This window comes from Camelus dromedarius, chromosome 5, assembly GCF_036321535.1.
Source record: "Camelus dromedarius isolate mCamDro1 chromosome 5, mCamDro1.pat, whole genome shotgun sequence".
In the NCBI taxonomy this organism is placed as follows: domain Eukaryota; kingdom Metazoa; phylum Chordata; class Mammalia; order Artiodactyla; family Camelidae; genus Camelus; species Camelus dromedarius.
The window spans coordinates 20,233,010-20,251,843 of record NC_087440.1 but is presented as its reverse complement, the minus strand read 5'-3'; the positions used below and the strand labels follow the sequence as shown (position 1 = coordinate 20,251,843).

The window sequence follows — 18,834 nt, the reverse complement described above, 5'->3', positions numbered from 1 at the left end:
CAACGCAGGCGCCGCGCAGCCAATCGGCGGCTGCCACACTGCGGCGCGAGCCGGTCTGGGGGGTTGGGACCTCCGGCTGCAGGTTCGCCTGGGCCAGACGCGCGAGCGCAGGCAGAGGGTGCGTGGTTGCCGGCCCGGCCTCCGCAGTCCCTGCCGAGCCCCGACCCTCCTGGACGCCCCCACTTCACCTCGTCGCCATGCGCCTCCGCCGCCTAGCGCTGTTTCCGGGCGTGGCGCTGCTTCTGGCCGCGGCCCGTCTTGCCGATGCCTCCGATGTGCTGGAACTCACGGACGACAACTTCGAGAGTCGCGTCTCCGACACGGGCTCTGCGGGCCTCATGCTCGTCGAGTTCTTCGCCCCCTGGTGAGGCCACTCAGCCGGGGCGGGAGAGGGAGGGCCGGGCTGGGCCGGGGGCGAAGGCGCGGGAACGGTTGGGCCTGCGTAGCGCCGGCTCCCTCCATCATTCCCGCGGGCCCGGCTGCGGCCGGCAGATTTCCACCCCCGGGGAACCGAGCAGAGAACGGAGAAGTCGGTGCTGATCGCCTGGGAGCGAGACCCCTAAAGGAGAACACGGAGGCGCCTCTCACACAGGGCCACATCCTTACCTTGGTACTCTTGCGGCACTTCCTATTTGCAGAGGGTTTAACCCTCCCCTCCCCCGCTTTGATTGGTATCTTTGCAGTTTCTGAGTGAGTCAGTGTTACTGTGTTTCATTCTATACACGAGGCATCCCAAGGCCTTATATTGAAAGCCAGCATTTCACCAAGTGCAGAGGCCCTCGGCTCCCGGGGTACTTCCTTCTTGACCCACGCAGCCATTGGTTTCTAGCCAAGGTCACTCTGGCTGCAGAATGGTCATAAGTGCTTTCTTGAGGCAGGCCATTATTTTATCCATCGCATGGTGCACACATTTTCCGTTAAGCTGATAACTTCTCAGCTCTAGGAGAATTCCTGTTAAAAAGAGTAGATGAACAAAGTAATTCCGTCAGAATCTGTCTAAATTGTCAGTTTTAATTAGGATTCCTGAAAAATGCCAAAGAAGACATCAATGAGAAAGTATAAGTGTTGGAATAATACTCCACTGAAGGGTGACTTAACTGAACAAGGGTATAAATTCCTTAGGATAGGACTAACTGGAAATAAAAAGCTGGGGGTGGGGGCGGGGAGAGAGCAAATAGGATATCTGGCCCAGTAAACCTGGGTTTTTTGTTTTTTTTTTTTCACCTCCAAATCCTTACCGCAGCAAACAATGACTGTCTTAACTCGGGACAGCTCAGTATGACCATGCTAATTAGAGTACTTAATTTTTCTTCTGCCACAGTGACCCTTAATTGAAAATTATGTTCAAAAGTATCAGTAAAAGAAAGTTAGTGTATAACTTTCACTTTTATAGTGAACTTCTCACTCTGGTCTTCACTCTGCAGAGACTCAGCTGACTTGAGGGTTACATGAGAAGTCCTATAATGAAGATCACCTGAACCAGAAGGGTGTGCTTAGAGGCAGCAAATTTTGTTTTCATTTGGTGACATTTTGCGTCCAGGGCATTTGTGTGGCTGACCGACAGTCACATAATTGCAAATCATAGGTGGTCCTTATGCATTTCTAAAACTCACATTCTCTTAGAAACAACTCTACCCAACTATATAACCATGCTGTTAACTTTGAGTTACTGTAAATAGAATGGCTGTATGGAGTTGTATCAAAACTGTGGTGCCTCTGTGACTACAGGGTTCAACGTGAAGTGAATTGCAGTAGAATTGTGAGCTATTAGACTAGTTTAAAACAGATTTTTTTTTCCCCAGTTGAAGGTGTTCTATTTTAAATTTTTCATGTGCTTCCCTAAAAACTACATATCCCATCATGCACTAAACTATCCCCAAAACTGGGTGGATCTCTGCTGTGGTGTCTCCTTTTAAATGGCATGAAAGGTAAGGTCAGTTGCCACAGTGCTAGCAAGAAGGATCAGTTTTCTGAATGAGTAATTTGAAATCAAAGAAGTCTCCTGTTGATAATATCCTTATTTCTTCACATTCAACTTTTTATTTTTTAATATTTCAGCTGGAAATGTGACTGCTGTATTCTTTTGTACAGATCAGGAGTACTAGCTTACAAGTTAGGAACAGTAAGAGTTTAACAGCCTATTTCGAGCAAGTTATTTTCTCATTTGTTTTAGGGTATTTTTTCCTCTTTCATTTTACAAGTGAAAGTGAAAGATTTCTTTGCAACTGACTCTGTAGCCTAATTATTTCCATTGTGGAAATCTATGTAGTTCGTAAGAGTGAGACTATCTGAATTTCTCTGGGAAACAGAAGTATTTAAATATTTGTGATAATTTCTGAAAATTTATTGATCAGTGTTAAGTTTTAAAGTCTTCAGCATCTACTTATGTTGTAGATTTGTGCCCTACCTTCTAGGACAGTAGTAGTAAATAATATTTGATATACAGTGTTTATAGAGTATAGAAAAAGACCATGTGGATAGTATAAAATACAGTATTTAATATTTCTTATACATACTGATTCCTTTACTTGGAATTCCCATCTTCCTCCACCCCCGCAATCTTTACAGCAAGATTTGATTTACCTCAAAAGTTACTTCTTCCTTCCCTAGACAACCGCCTGATTCCTCCCTCCTCTCTTCAGGGACCTAAGAATACTGTCTATCACCCCTGCCAGACTGGTGTTCCTACAGGGAAAGGACTGTATCAATTTTTCTTCTATCAGAGGTTAAAGTAGCATGTGGCACATAGCAGGCATGTAGTAGTAATTGTTGGGTGAATGTATGTTGAGATTCATTATTAACTGCTAGGTGCCATCCCTGAAGATGAATAGGATTGTTTGTGTTTTAATACTATCTAGGAGTGGGTGAAAGAAGTAGTGGTTAATCCTGATGATCACCTTCAAAATCCATCTAAATTCTGTTCCTTGTGAATTTAAAGAGGGCAGTCTCCTCCAGCCTCATTGGAACTCGTTAAACAGGTCCTCCCTTTGGACATTAGATGTTGTTACTGATATTAGCAGTGCTTAAGGCAGGGGTTTTCAGTCCCAGCCTTGCCATTTACACACACTCCCCCCATACCTCTGGTTATCTCCTGGATTCCTGAAGAAATCATTCAGTAAGTCCCAGGGTGGGGCCTAGGCATGCAATTTTTTTTTTTTAATGCTTAATATTTTTTATATGCATCTGTGTAGAGACCTACTGGTTTAGCCTAATTATTTTATACTATTTTTTTTTTCTCTTCAGGTGTTTTAAGGTAGTTAAGGTGAAACTTCTTGTATCTGTTGCCTTGGCTTTCTTGACAATTGCTACATACCCGTTCAACAGAAATCTCTTAATACCCATAACGCAGTTATCTCTTAACCAGAAAAAAGACCCTTCATAGTTCTCTAAATGCATCATTCTCAACAGTAACTTTACCTTTGCTCTACTATACCCTTATCTAAAACACCTTACTGTGTCCTGTCTAAAGCCGTAAATCTTTTAGGGCCCAGTTCCAATTCTTACTCTCTGTAACACACATTCTTTTTAACCTCTGAACCCTTATTATGTTCCCAAAAGCCTGAATTCCTCAGCTAAATTGGTTATTTTATTAAATCATTTGGAATTTGTGTATTTTTGTTATAATCCAAGTATGTGAAATTTTAATTTATTATGGAATACAGAGGGTATAATACCATATATCAATAATGCCATATTAAAAATACATCTAAGATGCCACTAATTGTGAGAGGACTCATTTTACGTCTCACAAAGAGAAATTTTACCATTGAAATTATGACATGATTGCAAGACACATCCCAATTTCAGCTATGTTAAAATGTGCATCTGTGAAATACAGTATAATACTGTTTAGTCACCAACCAGTCTAAAAAGTAAAGCCAGTACAGTTGTGTACACCTGTGTACCCCTGCTCCATCTTATGTACTCCCGCATCCTGAGTTTGGTTTTTATCATTTAGTTCTTTTATACTTTTAGTAAATATGTACGTTACCCTAAGTATCATCTAATATCATAGTCTTTTTTTTATATCACTGTTGCTTCGTTAAGCTTTTCCTTTTTTTTTTTTTTTTCAGTTAAGCTTTCTAATGATTATTTTTAAACAGGACTTCTAAAGACCTTGAAGAAGATAAACTCTTATAGTCCTTCATTTTAAACAAGTTTTAGGGGCAAAATGTTTCCAAGTTACTTATTATCCATCCATTACTTAGTAAAATAAATTTTGCAACTTTTGGCCATGAAATATATCAGCTCAAGTTTCTGTGTTTCCTTCCTTCTGTTTTCTAATTCTTTCTATCTTTGCTATCTATGGAGGAGGCCACAGAACTACTCACCTTCTCAAAGTGATCCCTCTGCAACCCACTGGCTTTTGAAGAGATGATCTGTAGCTGGTGCTAGCTGTACACTGACAGGCTTCTCCCCCTGTGGCACATGCAGTGTGCCTATGGGACTGTTAGGGCTGTCTGGGCAAAGGAACAGGTGTTCCTGATGGCCCTCTGGGAAAATTCTAATTGACATAATGCCTTCTTATCAGTTCTTATAGCCAGGTGAACTGTGTAGCCTTAAAAATCAAGCTTGCTATCTTAAGGTTAACTATGTCTTCCTAATGCTGTGTTGAAATTCAGATGAGAAGAAAAAAGCCTCTGTTGAGCTTCTAGAGTTATTTATATCAAATGAGCACCTTCTGGGCCTTATTCCACTCCCCCCTCAAACTGGGTTTCTGGTCAAAGAGAGTCATATTGAAGGGAAGGAGAAAATGTGCGTGACAGTGATTCTTAAAAAGTTATAATCATACTTGGGACTTTATAAGGTTTCAATCATGATATTTTTAAGAACCTGTGACAATGCTAATTTCCCAAGAGAAAATATGCATCTTCCTTTAGGAAATGCTACCAGGAATGGGATAATTGCTGTCTTGCCCTTTATTTTTACTCATTAATTGGTCAAAAAGCCTTGAGCTCTTTCCCTCTTTAATGTGGAATATACTTCTGACTACAGTTTTCAGGGCTCAGATGCACTTTTAATTGAGAAAATAGATGCTGCTCTAGATAGAGCCAGTCCTGTAGAGTTGACCTCAGGCTGGAGATAGTACCTTTACCTCTGAGAGCTCTGGTTTACCTTATCATTAACGGATGTTGTTTAGGTGATGTTTTTGCTTTTGGAAGCAGCTACTAATTCAAAAGTAGTATTACAGTTTCCGATCCTTCCTAGAGAAACGAAGTTAACAAACATGTAGGATTAAACTGAGAATTTGGCTTTTTTTTTTTTATTCAATCTATATAGGTGTGGACACTGCAAGAGACTTGCCCCTGAATATGAAGCTGCAGCTACCAGATTAAAAGGAATAGTTCCATTAGCAAAGGTGAGTATAGGTAGAGTCTTCATTAAAGGAAACAGGTATTTTAAATGGTAGTTGGTAAAAACTAAAATTGATTTCCCTTACTCCTACGGTGTTAAGAAAAGAACATAGTTTCTGGGCAAATACACTGACTATTATATTAATTATGGTTTCAAAAGATTAAAAGGAGTAAAACTAAGGGAAATACTGGTATGAGAAAGAAGCAAACTATATGGTAAATAAGAATTAAGGGGCAAATATGAAAAGTAAAATTAGTTGTTAGAGGAAAATTACTGAGTAAATGAGTTTCCTAAGCTACTATTATGTTATTCACAATTACGGGAATAAGAAGATAACATGAGGATGTTGATAAGTATGTAACTAACTGGTCATCTGTAAACTTGGTGCTTGCTTTTCCAATCAAAGTAATACTTCCAGAATTTTGCCATTATTGTGTAGTAAACCCATAGTTGCTCCACAAGCTCACATCTTGGCCAGCCTCAAATTGTTCATACATATATAGGACTGTTGTTGAAACTTTTTAATCCTGATGTTCTGTGGCAGCTTGCCATAGAAAAAAAAAGTTCAGTTATGATTTATGAGGCTATAGCGTCTGTCACTATAGACGCATTTCTGTTCTGAACTTCAGCTTATGTTAAAGCATTGGGATCGTACCCCAGAATCTTGTGGAGATTAAATGAGGTAATATGTGCCAAGTGCCAGTAGCATTGCCTAGTTTGGAATAAGTGGCTAAATAGATGGAAATTGTTTTTCTTCTTCCTGATAGATCTCACCAGTTCTGTCATGTTATAGTTTAGCCTAGATTCAAACTAGCTCAGGGAGCATGTTTAAGCATCAGTATCTTTCTTTGCTAATAGCCCTGTGGTGACTTGCCAGATCACATTATACCCCACCTCACTTAAAAGGAAGGGACACCCATCCGTATATCCCATTGATGGTAATCATTATGAAAGTAAGCCACTGTTTCTAATTTAAGTGATTTATCCCTCACATATTCTGAGAGGGAAGAAGTAGAGACCACTGCTTTAGACAATAGAGACTCCAAGGGCAGAAGTGAAATAGTCATTTGTGCATTTTGTATGAGGTCCAGGAATCTACCTAAGGTGGTTCTGACGTAGCTAGCACAGCACTAGTCTGCTTTTAAAATCGAACGTTCTGTGGGATGTGTGCCAAGAATTGCTTAATCCTTTATAATTTGACCAATCTTAATATTTTGGGAATATAGGAAGAACCTGCAACAGGCATTTGGATGACAAATGGTTCCTGTATTTTAATCTTTAGGTTGATTGTACTGCCAACACAAACACCTGTAATAAGTATGGAGTCAATGGATATCCAACCCTGAAGATATTTAGAGATGGTGAAGAAGCAGGTGCTTATGATGGGCCCAGGACTGCCGGTAAGGATCCTGAATTACATTCTGGAAACTGCATCTGTTGTTTCAGTAACCTGTTCTTTGTAGTGAGAACATGACATTTTCTATACAGTATACTTTAGGTCTTAACAATTCCTCATCTAAGAGGTCAGTTTGGTAGCTAACAAAAGACTTCTCTAAATGAACAGATTATATAAGTAATGTAGAAAATACTTGAAGTTATAAGGTCTACTGTGTGTTTTGTTAATTTGACAACCATTTATTGAGTACCTGCTCTGTGCTAGATATTCTAGATATAGTAAGTGCCCAGTACTTACTGATAAACAAAACACAAGGTTCATATTCTTGTTGTTTTGTTTTGGTTTGATTTTTGTTTTTTTATGGGGTTTTTTTGGTTTTTGTTTTGGGGGGTAATTAGATTTATTTATTTATTGTTTTTTTAATGGAGGTAGTGGGGATTGAACCCTGGACCTCATGCATGCTAAGCATGTGCTCTGCTAATGAGCTCTACCCTTCCGCCCAAGGTTCATATTCTTGTGATGCTTACATTCTGGGAGATGAAGAGAAAGCAGCAAACAAGTTTAAAAATATATATAGATATAGATAACCACTTCACATTTGTTAGGATGGCTACTATCAAAGAAACGAAAAGAACAACTGTTGGCAAGGATGTGGAGAAACTGGAACCATTCTACACTGTTGGTGTGAACTTAAAATGGTGCATGCAGCCTCAGTGGAAAACAGTATGGTGGCTCCTGAAAAAATAAAAATAAGATTAGTATATGATCCACCAATTACACTTCTGGGTATATACCCGAAAGAACTAAAAGAGTCTGGAAGTACTTTCTCCGTCAGTTAGCAAATCGTTAGAACTCTCAGAAGAGGAACAGGATGGGAGAGGTGGGATATTATGGAGGAGCAGCACTGCCTCTGTTGACCTGGGACCATTGTGAGTCTGTGAATGGTTTCACTGGAGCCCAGGAGAAAGTATAATAATGGCCTGTCAGCTAGGCTTAAAATAAAACAAGTTTTTTGTGGTTTTTGTGTGTGTGTGTGTGTGTGTGTGTGGTTAAACTTGTTATGTGCTAGGTATTTTTCTTAGAGCTAGATATATATCAGTGAGCAAGGCAGACAAAAATCCCTACCCATCTGGAATTTACTCTGTAATGGAGAGAGAAAGACAAATAATGATACTGTGTATTAATTAGATGGATGAAATGTGCTGTAAGAAAAGCAAGGAAAGGAGATAAGGGAGTGTTGGAGGTTGAATAGGTTTTAGTTTACAAGGAATGGTCAGGGGAGGCTTCCTTGACAAGATGACATTTAGAATAAAGACCTCAAAAAGAGGAAGCTGAGGAAGGGAGCCAGGTGGATATCTGGGGAAAGATTGTTCTAGGCAGAGAACATGCTCAGAGGTATTATTTATATTTATAAACACTTGAAAACATGACTGGTAGGGCTATAAATAAGTACAATCTCTTCAGGAGGCAGTTAAATAATTATAAATGCAGGTACTTCTTGACCCAGTGAATCCACCTCTAGGAATTTACCTTACAGGTAAACTCAATCACATGTAAAGGGACGTTAGTATAATGGTTGTTTATTGTAGAATAATTTATAACAGCAAGAAATGGGAAACATGTTCAACTGTGACTATTTAAGTAAATTATGGTACATCCATAATACAATGAAACACCATGGCTATAAAAATGATTGAGGTAGCTCTTTATGTATATATCTCTAAACTATGTTAAATGACAAAAACAAGATACAGAGCAGCATATATGTATGCTGCCATTTGAGGAGAAAAAATGTGTAAAGCTTGTTTATGAATAATATGTTTGGGAGGAGATACAAAAAACTGAAATATTAATCCTGTAGTGGGGAAACTGAGTAACTAGGGACAAGGATTTGAAGAAACCTTCATTGTATACCCTTTTGAACCTTTTAAACTTTGAGTCATGTGAATGATTACCTTTTCAAAAATTATAAATGTGTGTTGCTATAATCTTTCATCTTGCCTTTTAAGATGGAATTGTCAGCCACCTGAAGAAGCAGGCTGGACCAGCTTCGGTTCCTCTCAGGACTGAGGAAGAATTTGAAAAGTTCATTAGTGATAAAGATGCTTCTGTGGTGGGTAAGTAGCAAATATTTGATTATGCCACAAAATTATCAACATAGTTTCAAAAGCCCTCAGTGTGAATAAACAACAAAGTTAAAACTGTTTAGGAAACTTAGGGGCAGTTGAAAAGAAAATTCACAGAATTATTATACTCACAGTATTACTATAATGTGGAAAAAACTGGTGTTATTTATTTGAGTGACTTTGTATTCTTACAGATGTGAAGATTTAATTTCAATTAAGGGACTAAAATAGGAATATCTTCAGTTTTTCTTGTCACTTCTTAATCTCAGATTTAACTCAGTAGGGTAGTGAATATTGAAAATCGGGTTTAAGATGGGAGGATACAAGTAAATAATAAACCTGTGTCTGTTTGCACAGTCATAGGGGAATTTACAATCAAATTGCTAGGATTGTGTATATATTTATAGCAATCTTTGCTTTCTTAAGTGTTGTAATATCTCATTTATTTTTAAAATAACTTGAGCCACAACATTGTAAAATGGCTATAATTCAATTAAAAAAATGTTTTAAAAAAAAAACCCAAAAAACAAACTTGAGCCAGTTAACACATTCTACATCTTGGGTGTTTTTTGTTTTGTTTTAAATGTAATGTATAATATATTTCACTAAAATTAAATTTAAACATACAAGCTTGTGCTTCTCTTAATCTCCTAATTACTGTAATAAAATTGACTCTCTGGCAGTAGAATATGGCTTATTATTTAAATTTGACTAAAATCCACTTCTTATCATCTGGATTTTACTGATTCTGTATCTTTTACATGGAATTAACCATAAGCAGACATTTAATAAACATTTAGGTTTTGATCACTTTTCTAGACTTGAGGTTCTAAAGACAAGTAAGACATAGAAAAAAATATAATGAATTAATTTACAGTTTATTTTGATGTATTGTCTTATTTAATGCTCTGACACCTGAAATAGTCTCTGAGACTCTAAGAAGTTAAACAATTTGCTCAAAAGTTTTCAGTTGTGATAAACTGGAATTAAGACTTGAACCCTGACAAATCTTCCTCTTGGCTCCCTCAGAAATGTTTTTTTAAAGGCCTCGAGGAAGAATTCTTATCTTAAAAGTTTTGTAAAGTGTCCTCGGTTGTCATGGCAAAGCAGACCCAGTCCTCCTACCTATCTCATTTTGCTTATCCATAATAGAAGAAGGCTTTGAAAAACAGAAGAATTTTAAAGTTTTGGGTATGTCTTAGCACTTACTGTTTCTTCCTTGTGTTTGACGTTTTCTATATAGGTTTTTTCAAGGATTTATTTAGTGAAGCTCACTCAGAGTTTCTAAAAGCAGCCAGCAACTTGAGGGATAACTACCGATTTGCACATACCAATGTTCAGTCTCTGGTGAATAAATATGATGATGATGGAGAGTAAGTAACTGAGTTGAATGTCCTTGTTGCATCTTGATCAAGTGCTATTGTGTGAACTGGTGATTTTTATGCATAGTTTTTCCAAAAGGTTTATCGAGCACTTAGTAGGCATTAAGCTAAGTACTGGAAACTGTTGCTGCCCTTGAGCGGTATCCAGTAGCGGGAGACAGTGAATATATTTAAAAATATAAGTGTAAGTGAGCATTATAGGTATTATAGATAGATACACAGGATGTACTGGAAATACAGAGAAGGGAGTGATTTTTTTCTTTTGAGGTGGGGAGTAGCATTGGAAAAAACTTCCATCGAGGAGATGACTCTTGAGGTGTATCTTGAAAGATAAGTTTTTCCAGGCAGGGTATGACAGTGGGATAAAAATTATTCCAGATAGAGCAGCAGGAGTGAAGGCCCCAAGATGTGAAGTGGCCTAGGCATATTGGGACTGTAGTTCTGCTGGAGTATTGTTCATAAATAAGGTCATAGTGAAAGGTAAGATTGGAGAGGTAAGCAGAGGTCAAATTATGGAAGAGCTTAAGTGCCACACAGAGCAATTCAGATTTTACCTTTTAGGCATTTGGCAGCCACTGAAAGACTCTGAGCTAGAGAGTAATGTGATTAATTTTGTTTCAGAAGACAAGTCACTGTTCTGCCAGAAAAGGCACCCATATAGTGGTGATTTGAAAGGGGAGGGGAGACAAGACAGTTAGGAGAGTCTAAACTAAGGGTGAGAGTCTAAATTAAAGCAGTGTTAGGGGCAATGGGGAAGAAGGAGTATTAAAAATGTAAATAATAGGATTTTTGAAATCCTGCACATCCTAGCCTTGTGTGAAAAAGGGAAGATCTATAGTGAATCTAGGTTTCTAAAGACTTGGATGAGTGGGCCAGTGACAGTCATCATCCAACTAGGAAAAAGAAAAGGAGAAACAAATTAGAAAGGAATGATGATGAATTCTGTTTTGGCACAGTGAGTTTGAGAAGTTTGTCAGACATCCAGGTAGTGAGGACCCAGTGGACAACTGGATTAATGTGAGTAAAATTCAGGAAAAGTTCTGAACTAGAGATAAAGGATTATAGGCCAACCACATGTGAATGGTTATTGAAACCATGGGACTAGATGAGATCACTCACGGTGAACATATAAAGCAGGAAGAAAAGTGTGCCAAGGGTTAGTGTTATTTATTTATATCTAACAAAATATGCAGTGTTTACTATGTGCCATTTACTGTTAACTCATTTAACCCTCTTAACAACCTGGTGAGACAGATCTGTCATTATAAATCCCCATTTTACAGAGGAGAAAGCACACAAAGAAGTGAAGCTTCACACTGACAGTAAGTGGCAGAACTAGGATATGAACCTGTGCAGCTGGAAGGGCTGGCTGCAGAGTTGTTAGGCTTGACCATGAGGCTCTACTGCCCTTTTTTTTTTTTTAGGGGGTGGTAATTAGGTTTAATTTTAGGTTTATTTATTTTTTTAATGGAGGAACTGGAAATGGAACCCAGGACCTCATGCATGCTAAGCAGGCACTCTTCCACTGAGCTATAGCCTCCCCACTACTGCCTTTTAAATTAAGAGACACCAGGTCTATAAATGTGGAGCCGCTTGTGGCTCATTAAGCACAGCACCTATCAGCCTGTTAACCTTAGTTTTGTTCACTGTATCTGCCTCTCACGCTTGCCATTTAAAGCCTCTGATCAGGTGACTTATTGAGACCTTATATGAAGGGTGTCTTAAGGTCTTCTTGTGTTCCCCAATACCATATCATCATTAAACATATTTGGAATGATCTGATGTCTTTTTTTTTTTTTTTTTTTTGACAATAAACTGCTCTGAAATTGGTAACTATACTTAAAAAAAATCTTAGACCTGTTCACATTCTTGGTTGCCCAGTACGTTTGTCTTAGGTTCCCTTTTGCCATCTAATTTCCCTGTGTCCTATGAAAATGCCTATGTTTTAAGTGACATAAAGTTAATGGTTAATATTGGAAGGGGGGGTATAAGAACTTAAAGGTGCAGACACCTGGCCCAAAACAAGTGATAAAATTGTATATGAGTGTGTAGTATGGGGAGGAGGAATGAATGAAAGAGACACTAGAGGCTAGATGCTGGTAGTTACAACAGTGGTATTTTCTGGGAAAGCTTGTGCTAGATATAAACCTGTGACTCAGAACCAAATTGGGGTTCAGTTTTAGCTGAACAAAAGGCTAGAAAGTAAAGAAGGAATTTTCCTTCAATGTTCCAATGGAATGAGGAAAGCTTTGCTTAGGTAGAGAGGCAAAGTAGTACCAGTGAGAGAAAAATTTGTAAACTTGGTTTATTGGGATGGAGAAATGTAGAACAAAGACATTTCTAATGAACTCAAGCTAAACATTATCTGTAATCATATACCTACCTACAGAATTTTATACAGCTGGAAGGACTTTTGAAGATACTTTCTCTAATGAAGTAGTTTTCTTCCTGTGTGGGAGGGTTGAATTTTCAAAGAGGCAGGGCAAGATACCTTCCAATAAAGTTTGGAAATTAATTTTCTACTCAAACTCCTTTTTGCAGTGATGAAAAAGCTGAAGCCCAGGAGGATTAAATTAATACCTGGCCCAAGGTCTTTGAAATTAGTGGTGGAACGAGAATTAGAACCACAGTCTCCTAAGTTTCCAACCCAGAGTTTTATTAAACTCTCATCATACCCAATTATTGCACTTGAGAGTAAGGTGGTTAGCTCTTTAGTGTTGATGAGAAGGTCACGGTGCCAATGCTATGGTCCCAGAAAAGAGTCCTTATGTGCTTAAATGGTGACAGGAGTAGTGGCAGCAAGAGTAGATCATCTGAGTTTTAAATAAAAGATGGGAGAAAGGTCTTCTGTTATCTACCTACCTACTAAGACTTTTTTTTTTTTAAAGGGGTATCACCTTGTTTCGCCCTTCACATCTGATAAACAAGTTTGAGGACAAGACTGTGGCATATACAGAAGAGAAAATGACCAGTGGCAAGATTAAAAAATTTATCCAGGAAAACATGTGAGTACCTCTTTATAATTTTTTGGAATTAATTGGCTTCATTTTAGTTTGTTTACCTGTGTTACTAAGCAGAGCCATGTTTTGGAGTAAATAGTCTGATCACAGGATTGTAATGATGAAGTTTATATTAAAGCAGTAACGTTTGGGCCCTAGAACTCCTATTGTGGTTCTGTAACGTACATTGCTCAGTACTTATCCTGTACTTATCCTATATGTTGAAAATTTCTTTCTTTTTAAGTACTATCAGTTACTTTGTGATAATTCCATAATTTAGCTATAAGCCTGTCAAATTTGATAATAGATTTTTTTCACTGCAGCTTTGGTATCTGCCCTCACATGACAGAAGACAATAAGGATTTGATACAAGGCAAGGACTTACTTTTGGCTTACTATGATGTGGACTATGAAAAGAATGCTAAAGGTTCCAACTACTGGAGAAACAGGTAATAAGAATCATTTTTTCCCCTGTGTGAACAAGGTTACTCAGTGCGTAAACAGTTCCTTCTAACTATCCTGTTACCACATGTGATATGAGGACAGATAAGAATGGGAACAGTTGGCTCTCCAAAACTACATTTGAAGCCATAAGGGCAAATAACAAACTGCTTCCAGCATCTGCTGGGCACAACTTCCATAGGTGCTCCTTTGCCTTGTGACACAGCCAATTCCTAACCTCCCAGTAAAAGATGCAAATGTGACCTAAAGTGTACTTTGAAACATTGTGCCTTCTTGCCCATTGAGACTCTCAGTGCATTTTATCCTTATAAATTTTCTCTGCAAGTCAGTTATTATGCCTGCAATATTTTACAGTTAAATAATACAACAAGATTCAGTGGGAATGGACTATTTGTTTGGGTACCACAAGTTTGGCAATGAAGTTCAGTAAGACATTGAAGTATACCATAATCCTGTGCCAGTGCCCAAGAACACAAGTTCACACTGATTCCAGAGGGCTGCATGGACTGTTAAATTTTGCTTTCTAGCCTTTTGCTTGGTTTCAGAAGTGCTTTACCACCCTAGTATAATCTTGCCATTAATATCTCCTGTTTCCCATAGAGTGATGATGGTGGCAAAGAAATTCCTGGATGCTGGGAAGAAACTCAACTTTGCTGTAGCTAGCCGCAAAACCTTTAGTCATGAACTTTCTGATTTTGGCTTGGAAAGCACTGCTGGGGAGGTTCCTGTTGTTGCTATCAGGACTGCAAAAGGAGAGAAGTTTGTTATGCAAGAGGAGTTCTCGTGAGTTAAAAGTTAGCGTGGGTTAGGGATTTGATTCTGCAAAGAAATATTAAAGCCTTTTATACTACTGAGGGTTTATAAAGAAGAACAGAGGAATGTGAAGCTAGGTCTTCTAGTCAAGACCTATGACTGTCACTTTTCTCAATTAATTATACATACTTTAAGGGTCATGATTCTTAAATTCTGAAAAGTAACAAAAGGATGGCAGCTTGGAATTCTTACATGATTGTTTCCACTCTGCCATTAGAAACAGTAGATAGAGAACATTAGATGGTCTCTTTGAGATTGATATAATTTCAAACCACCCCAGTCCCCTCCCATCCCTACAGAATGCCTTTTCTTCTTGGAATACCACATTGGCCTAAAGTAAACTCAGGGAATTGGAAAGATCTTAAGACCCCAGACAATTTTGACCATCACCTTCTGAGACTTTGGGAGATCAGTACAAGAGAAAAATCTTCCTGTGAGTGAATCAGTAAAACAAAATACCATAAATAGACACCATTCTCCAGAGCAACAAAACAAGACCTAGTTCTTTTGCAGAATTGAATTTCCAGAAGGACCAGTGTTTTCTTCCTTCTCTGACCTTTCCAGTCCACAAAGAACACGTTAGAAATACAGGGAGGTGGTTGGTTTCTTGTTTAGTCTATAGTTCTGTATGTTGAGAGATAAGTCCGCCCCCTTTTTTTTTTTGCCTTCTACTTGCTTTCTAGCCAGGAAATTTAAGCTAAAATATGTAGAAACTATTATAAGAAACTGCTTTTAGTTCTTTCAATGGTGGGAGTAAGTTAAATCTGATCCTTGTTTTTTCCAATTGCAGGCGTGATGGCAAGGCTCTTGAGAGATTCCTGCAGGATTACTTTGATGGCAACCTGAAGAGATACCTGAAGTCTGAGCCTATTCCAGAGAGCAATGATGGGCCTGTAAAGGTGAGGCACCCACAGCCTCCCCAAGCCTCTACACAGCCGCCCCTCCTCACTTTATTTTAAAAATGCTGGGTCTAAGTGAAGACCTTGTTGGCTATTGAGTTTTGTTTTTGTTTGTCTTCACCTCCCTTAGTCATAAAATAAGCACTGGCAGAGCTCATAATGTCAGTAGGGACAGGAGTATAAACCTTCATAGAAATTTCTGATGATATTTATATTAGGGCTAGGTTTTTTTGGGGACAGAGCAAGCTAACCCCTAAGAACAGTTTTAAGATTGTTGCTCTGAGATTATTTTAAGGAAGGGTTGGGTAGCACTCTGACTTCCTGAACTTAGTTTGACAGGTGATAGACATGGGAATGAGTTGGTTTCTGGGGAAAAGCAACATCTTAATGTAGTCTATAAATGTGAGTTGGGTTTCAGTAACATATTTTCAGTGGCAACACAACAAATTTGAGAGGGATTGGGTCCAGAAAGAAATACAGCTCGTGAATTTATTTAACTGGCTTTATGAACTAGAGAATCTTCCGTTTTCCAGGTGGTGGTAGCAGAGAATTTTGATGAAATAGTGAATGATGAAAATAAAGATGTGCTGATTGAATTTTATGCTCCTTGGTGTGGTCACTGTAAGAATCTGGAGCCGAAATATAAAGAACTGGGAGAGAAAGTAAGTCTAAGCCATATTCTAAGATAAGGTTTGAGTTGGGAAGTTTACATTCAGCATTGGGTAATTAGTTATAATTATTTCAGAACCAAAGTACTGGTAGATTTTTTCCATCTGTTTATTCACTTTCTCCTGACTGCCCTCTATTGTCTCTAGCCTGTTCAGTGCCTCAGATACCTGCTTTAACTTTCCACTCCTTAGATTCAATCTAGATTGTGGTTAAAATTATCCTGGCTACTGAATTTTGGTAATGACTTAGATGAATTCATTATGTTCCTTCATTTTAAAACGCTTTGTTTAGCCCTTGTAAAGTCTTTCTTGGGCCAGGTAATTTTGAAGGTGGCTGTATAGAGAGTCTTAATATGTAGGAGCCAAGAGAGAAAAGGGAAGCTTATGGAAGGTTAGATACTGTGTGCAAGTATCACTACTCTTCCCATCTCAGCAGCAAAACTTATCCAGGTGTTTAAAGAATAAGGTCGTTTTAAGCCGTAAATTGACGAAGTGTCCCTCAGTCACTGAAAACTTGAAATTTAAAGATCTAACCTTTTTAACAGCTCAGAAAAGACCCAAATATTGTCATAGCCAAGATGGATGCCACAGCCAATGATGTGCCTTCTCCATATGAAGTCAGAGGGTAAGTAGATTAAAAACTAGTAAAAGTCTCTAGGCAATTGATAGGGGAAGATAAGCTTGTAAACCATTCCTTCATTGGGCATGGTTTGGGGAGTCCTCATATTCCTGTTGAGTACGGAACCACCAGTGCCTTCCTGGCTTAAAGGTTCTGCAGCATGGCCCCACATGACTGCTGCAGATTTTGTGAGTTGTCTTATTCCTGAGTTTTGATAGGGTGTAACCTAGCCACTGATGGAGAATAGTATCTGGTCAGATTGGAAATCATGAAGAGAGGTGATTCCCAGAAACAGTTACTGAGGAAGTAGATGTCAGAGTTACTCTAGAACTTGAAATTAGTCCACTCTTCTTTCTTTTCCCAGTTTTCCTACCATCTACTTCTCTCCAGCCAACAAGAAGCTAAATCCAAAGAAATATGAAGTAAGTGCATTGTCTTATCTCTCTACAAATACACATACACACGTCCAGTTCTTTAAGTTTATGTAACTGGAAATTCAACTCTTGTGGTCAATATATGTGGTTGCTAATGTGCTTTTACAAACTCAGAAGTCTTCCTGTTGGTCAGAAACAAGCCAGGGTTCTTTAAAAGTTTAAATTTTCAGAGTAATCTTTTTGTTTTCAGGGTGGCCGTGAATTAAGTGATTTTATTAGCTATTTAAAGCGAGAGGCAACAAATCCCCCTGTAATTCAAGAAGAAAAATCCAAGAAGAAGAAGAAGAAGGCAGAGGAAGATCTCTAAAGCAGCAGCCAAACATACCACTTTGTAAAAGGACTCTTCCACCAGAGATGGGGAAAACCATTAGGGAGGACCGGGAGCCATGTGGGATTATTACCTCTCACGGCTGAGAGGATAGAATGGATATAATCTGAACCCTGTTAAATTTTCTCTAAACTGTTTCTTAGCTGCACTGTTTATGAAAATACCAGAACCAGTTTATGTTTGCAGTTTTGGGAAAAATTATTTGTGTTGGGGAGATTGTTGTGCGGGTAGGGGGAATTGAGTTGGGGGGTTATTTTCTAATTTTTTTTGTACATTTGGAACAGTGACAATAAATGAGCCCCCTTTATACTGTCTTTTCTCCATGATGTGGGGAACCAGAGGTTCTCTAGACCAGCACTGTCCAATAGAACTTTCTGCAGTGATGGAAATGTTCTATAATCTTCACTGTCTAATACCGGTAGCTACTGAACATTTGAAATGTAGCTAGAAACCATATTTTAAATTTTCATTAAATAGTCACATGTAGTGACTACCATAATGGCCAGAACAACTGTACGGTACAGGGTCCATAGTTATCACCTGTAAATCCTTTCCAAATTTCATCTCTTCCTAGCCTTACGTGTTTATTGCCCAGGCCCATAGCCTGATGAGAACAGGTGAGGGGCCTTTCTTGTTGGGCTGTTTCTGGCCTGCCCATGCCCTAAGGATGGGTTGCTGTTTATCCTTGCCATGCAGCTGAGCATGTTTATACCTCCCAAGGGCTATTCTCTGCCCAGAGGTGTCCTATGTGGGTGTGGCATGAGGTTGGGGTTCCATCCAAGTTGTTTCAGGAATTGCTAATGTTGCTGGGTGCAGCTCTCTCCCCCAAACCCCAGGGTGTGGCCATTAACTTCCCTCTCCAGTGGAACTGGGAAAGGCAGTATCGTTCCTGGTTTAAGTAAAACATCTATTTCATTATGTAACAGTGAGGAATGAATAGGACTGGTGTGATCTTTGGTTCAAATTAAATCATTTCCCTCTTCCTTTTTGTGGGTAAATCCAAATCCTATCTTTAGTTATGGTTTTCAGTTACTGGATAATTCCAGATGGGAGCCCCTCATGGTCCTCAACTTGCATGTCTAGAAAAGAACTTTATTCCTACTGTAACCTCCAGATGTCAGTTGTAAGATAGATTAGGTAGAGCCTCATAGCAAAAATATGTATCAGGGTCATCTATAGTGCTATGAAAGAAGTAAAGACACCTAACTGTAATCATGGAGATTCTAATTAATGCGACCTGGCCTGGGATCTGAGGATCTAATTTTTTAGCCCCAGAAGAGGTTCAGATACACAACTAGGAGTAAGAACTACTACCTTTGGGGATTTAAGGAAATCATATAAACTTGTACAAAG

The 18,834-nt window shown here is 38.7% G+C and overlaps 1 protein-coding gene across 1 annotated transcript; it reads left to right on the top strand.

The window, feature by feature from the left end:
* Nucleotides 1-43: 43 nt before the first annotated feature.
* On the top strand, nucleotides 44-17,788 carry PDIA3 (protein disulfide isomerase family A member 3). Its single transcript, XM_010994931.3, has 13 exons — nucleotides 44-364; nucleotides 5,281-5,359; nucleotides 6,638-6,755; nucleotides 8,761-8,868; nucleotides 10,121-10,250; nucleotides 13,148-13,264; nucleotides 13,582-13,707; nucleotides 14,321-14,503; nucleotides 15,324-15,432; nucleotides 15,966-16,094; nucleotides 16,646-16,725; nucleotides 17,084-17,141; nucleotides 17,344-17,788. The coding sequence occupies exons 1-13, from the start codon at nucleotides 198-200 to the stop codon at nucleotides 17,458-17,460; spliced, it is 1,521 nt and encodes a 506-aa protein (XP_010993233.2). The 5' UTR covers nucleotides 44-197; the 3' UTR covers nucleotides 17,461-17,788.
* Nucleotides 17,789-18,834: the final 1,046 nt, after the last annotated feature.

Excerpts from the sequence above, each read along its gene's own strand:
- PDIA3 (XM_010994931.3), top strand. The coding sequence starts at position 198 with ATGCGCCTCCGCCGCCTAGCGCTGTTTCCGGGCGTGGCGCTGCTTCTG. Across the intron at positions 5,360-6,637 it reads GAATAGTTCCATTAGCAAAG|GTTGATTGTACTGCCAACAC; the intron begins GTGAGTATAGGT and ends TTTAATCTTTAG. Across the intron at positions 13,708-14,320 it reads TCCAACTACTGGAGAAACAG|AGTGATGATGGTGGCAAAGA; the intron begins GTAATAAGAATC and ends TGTTTCCCATAG.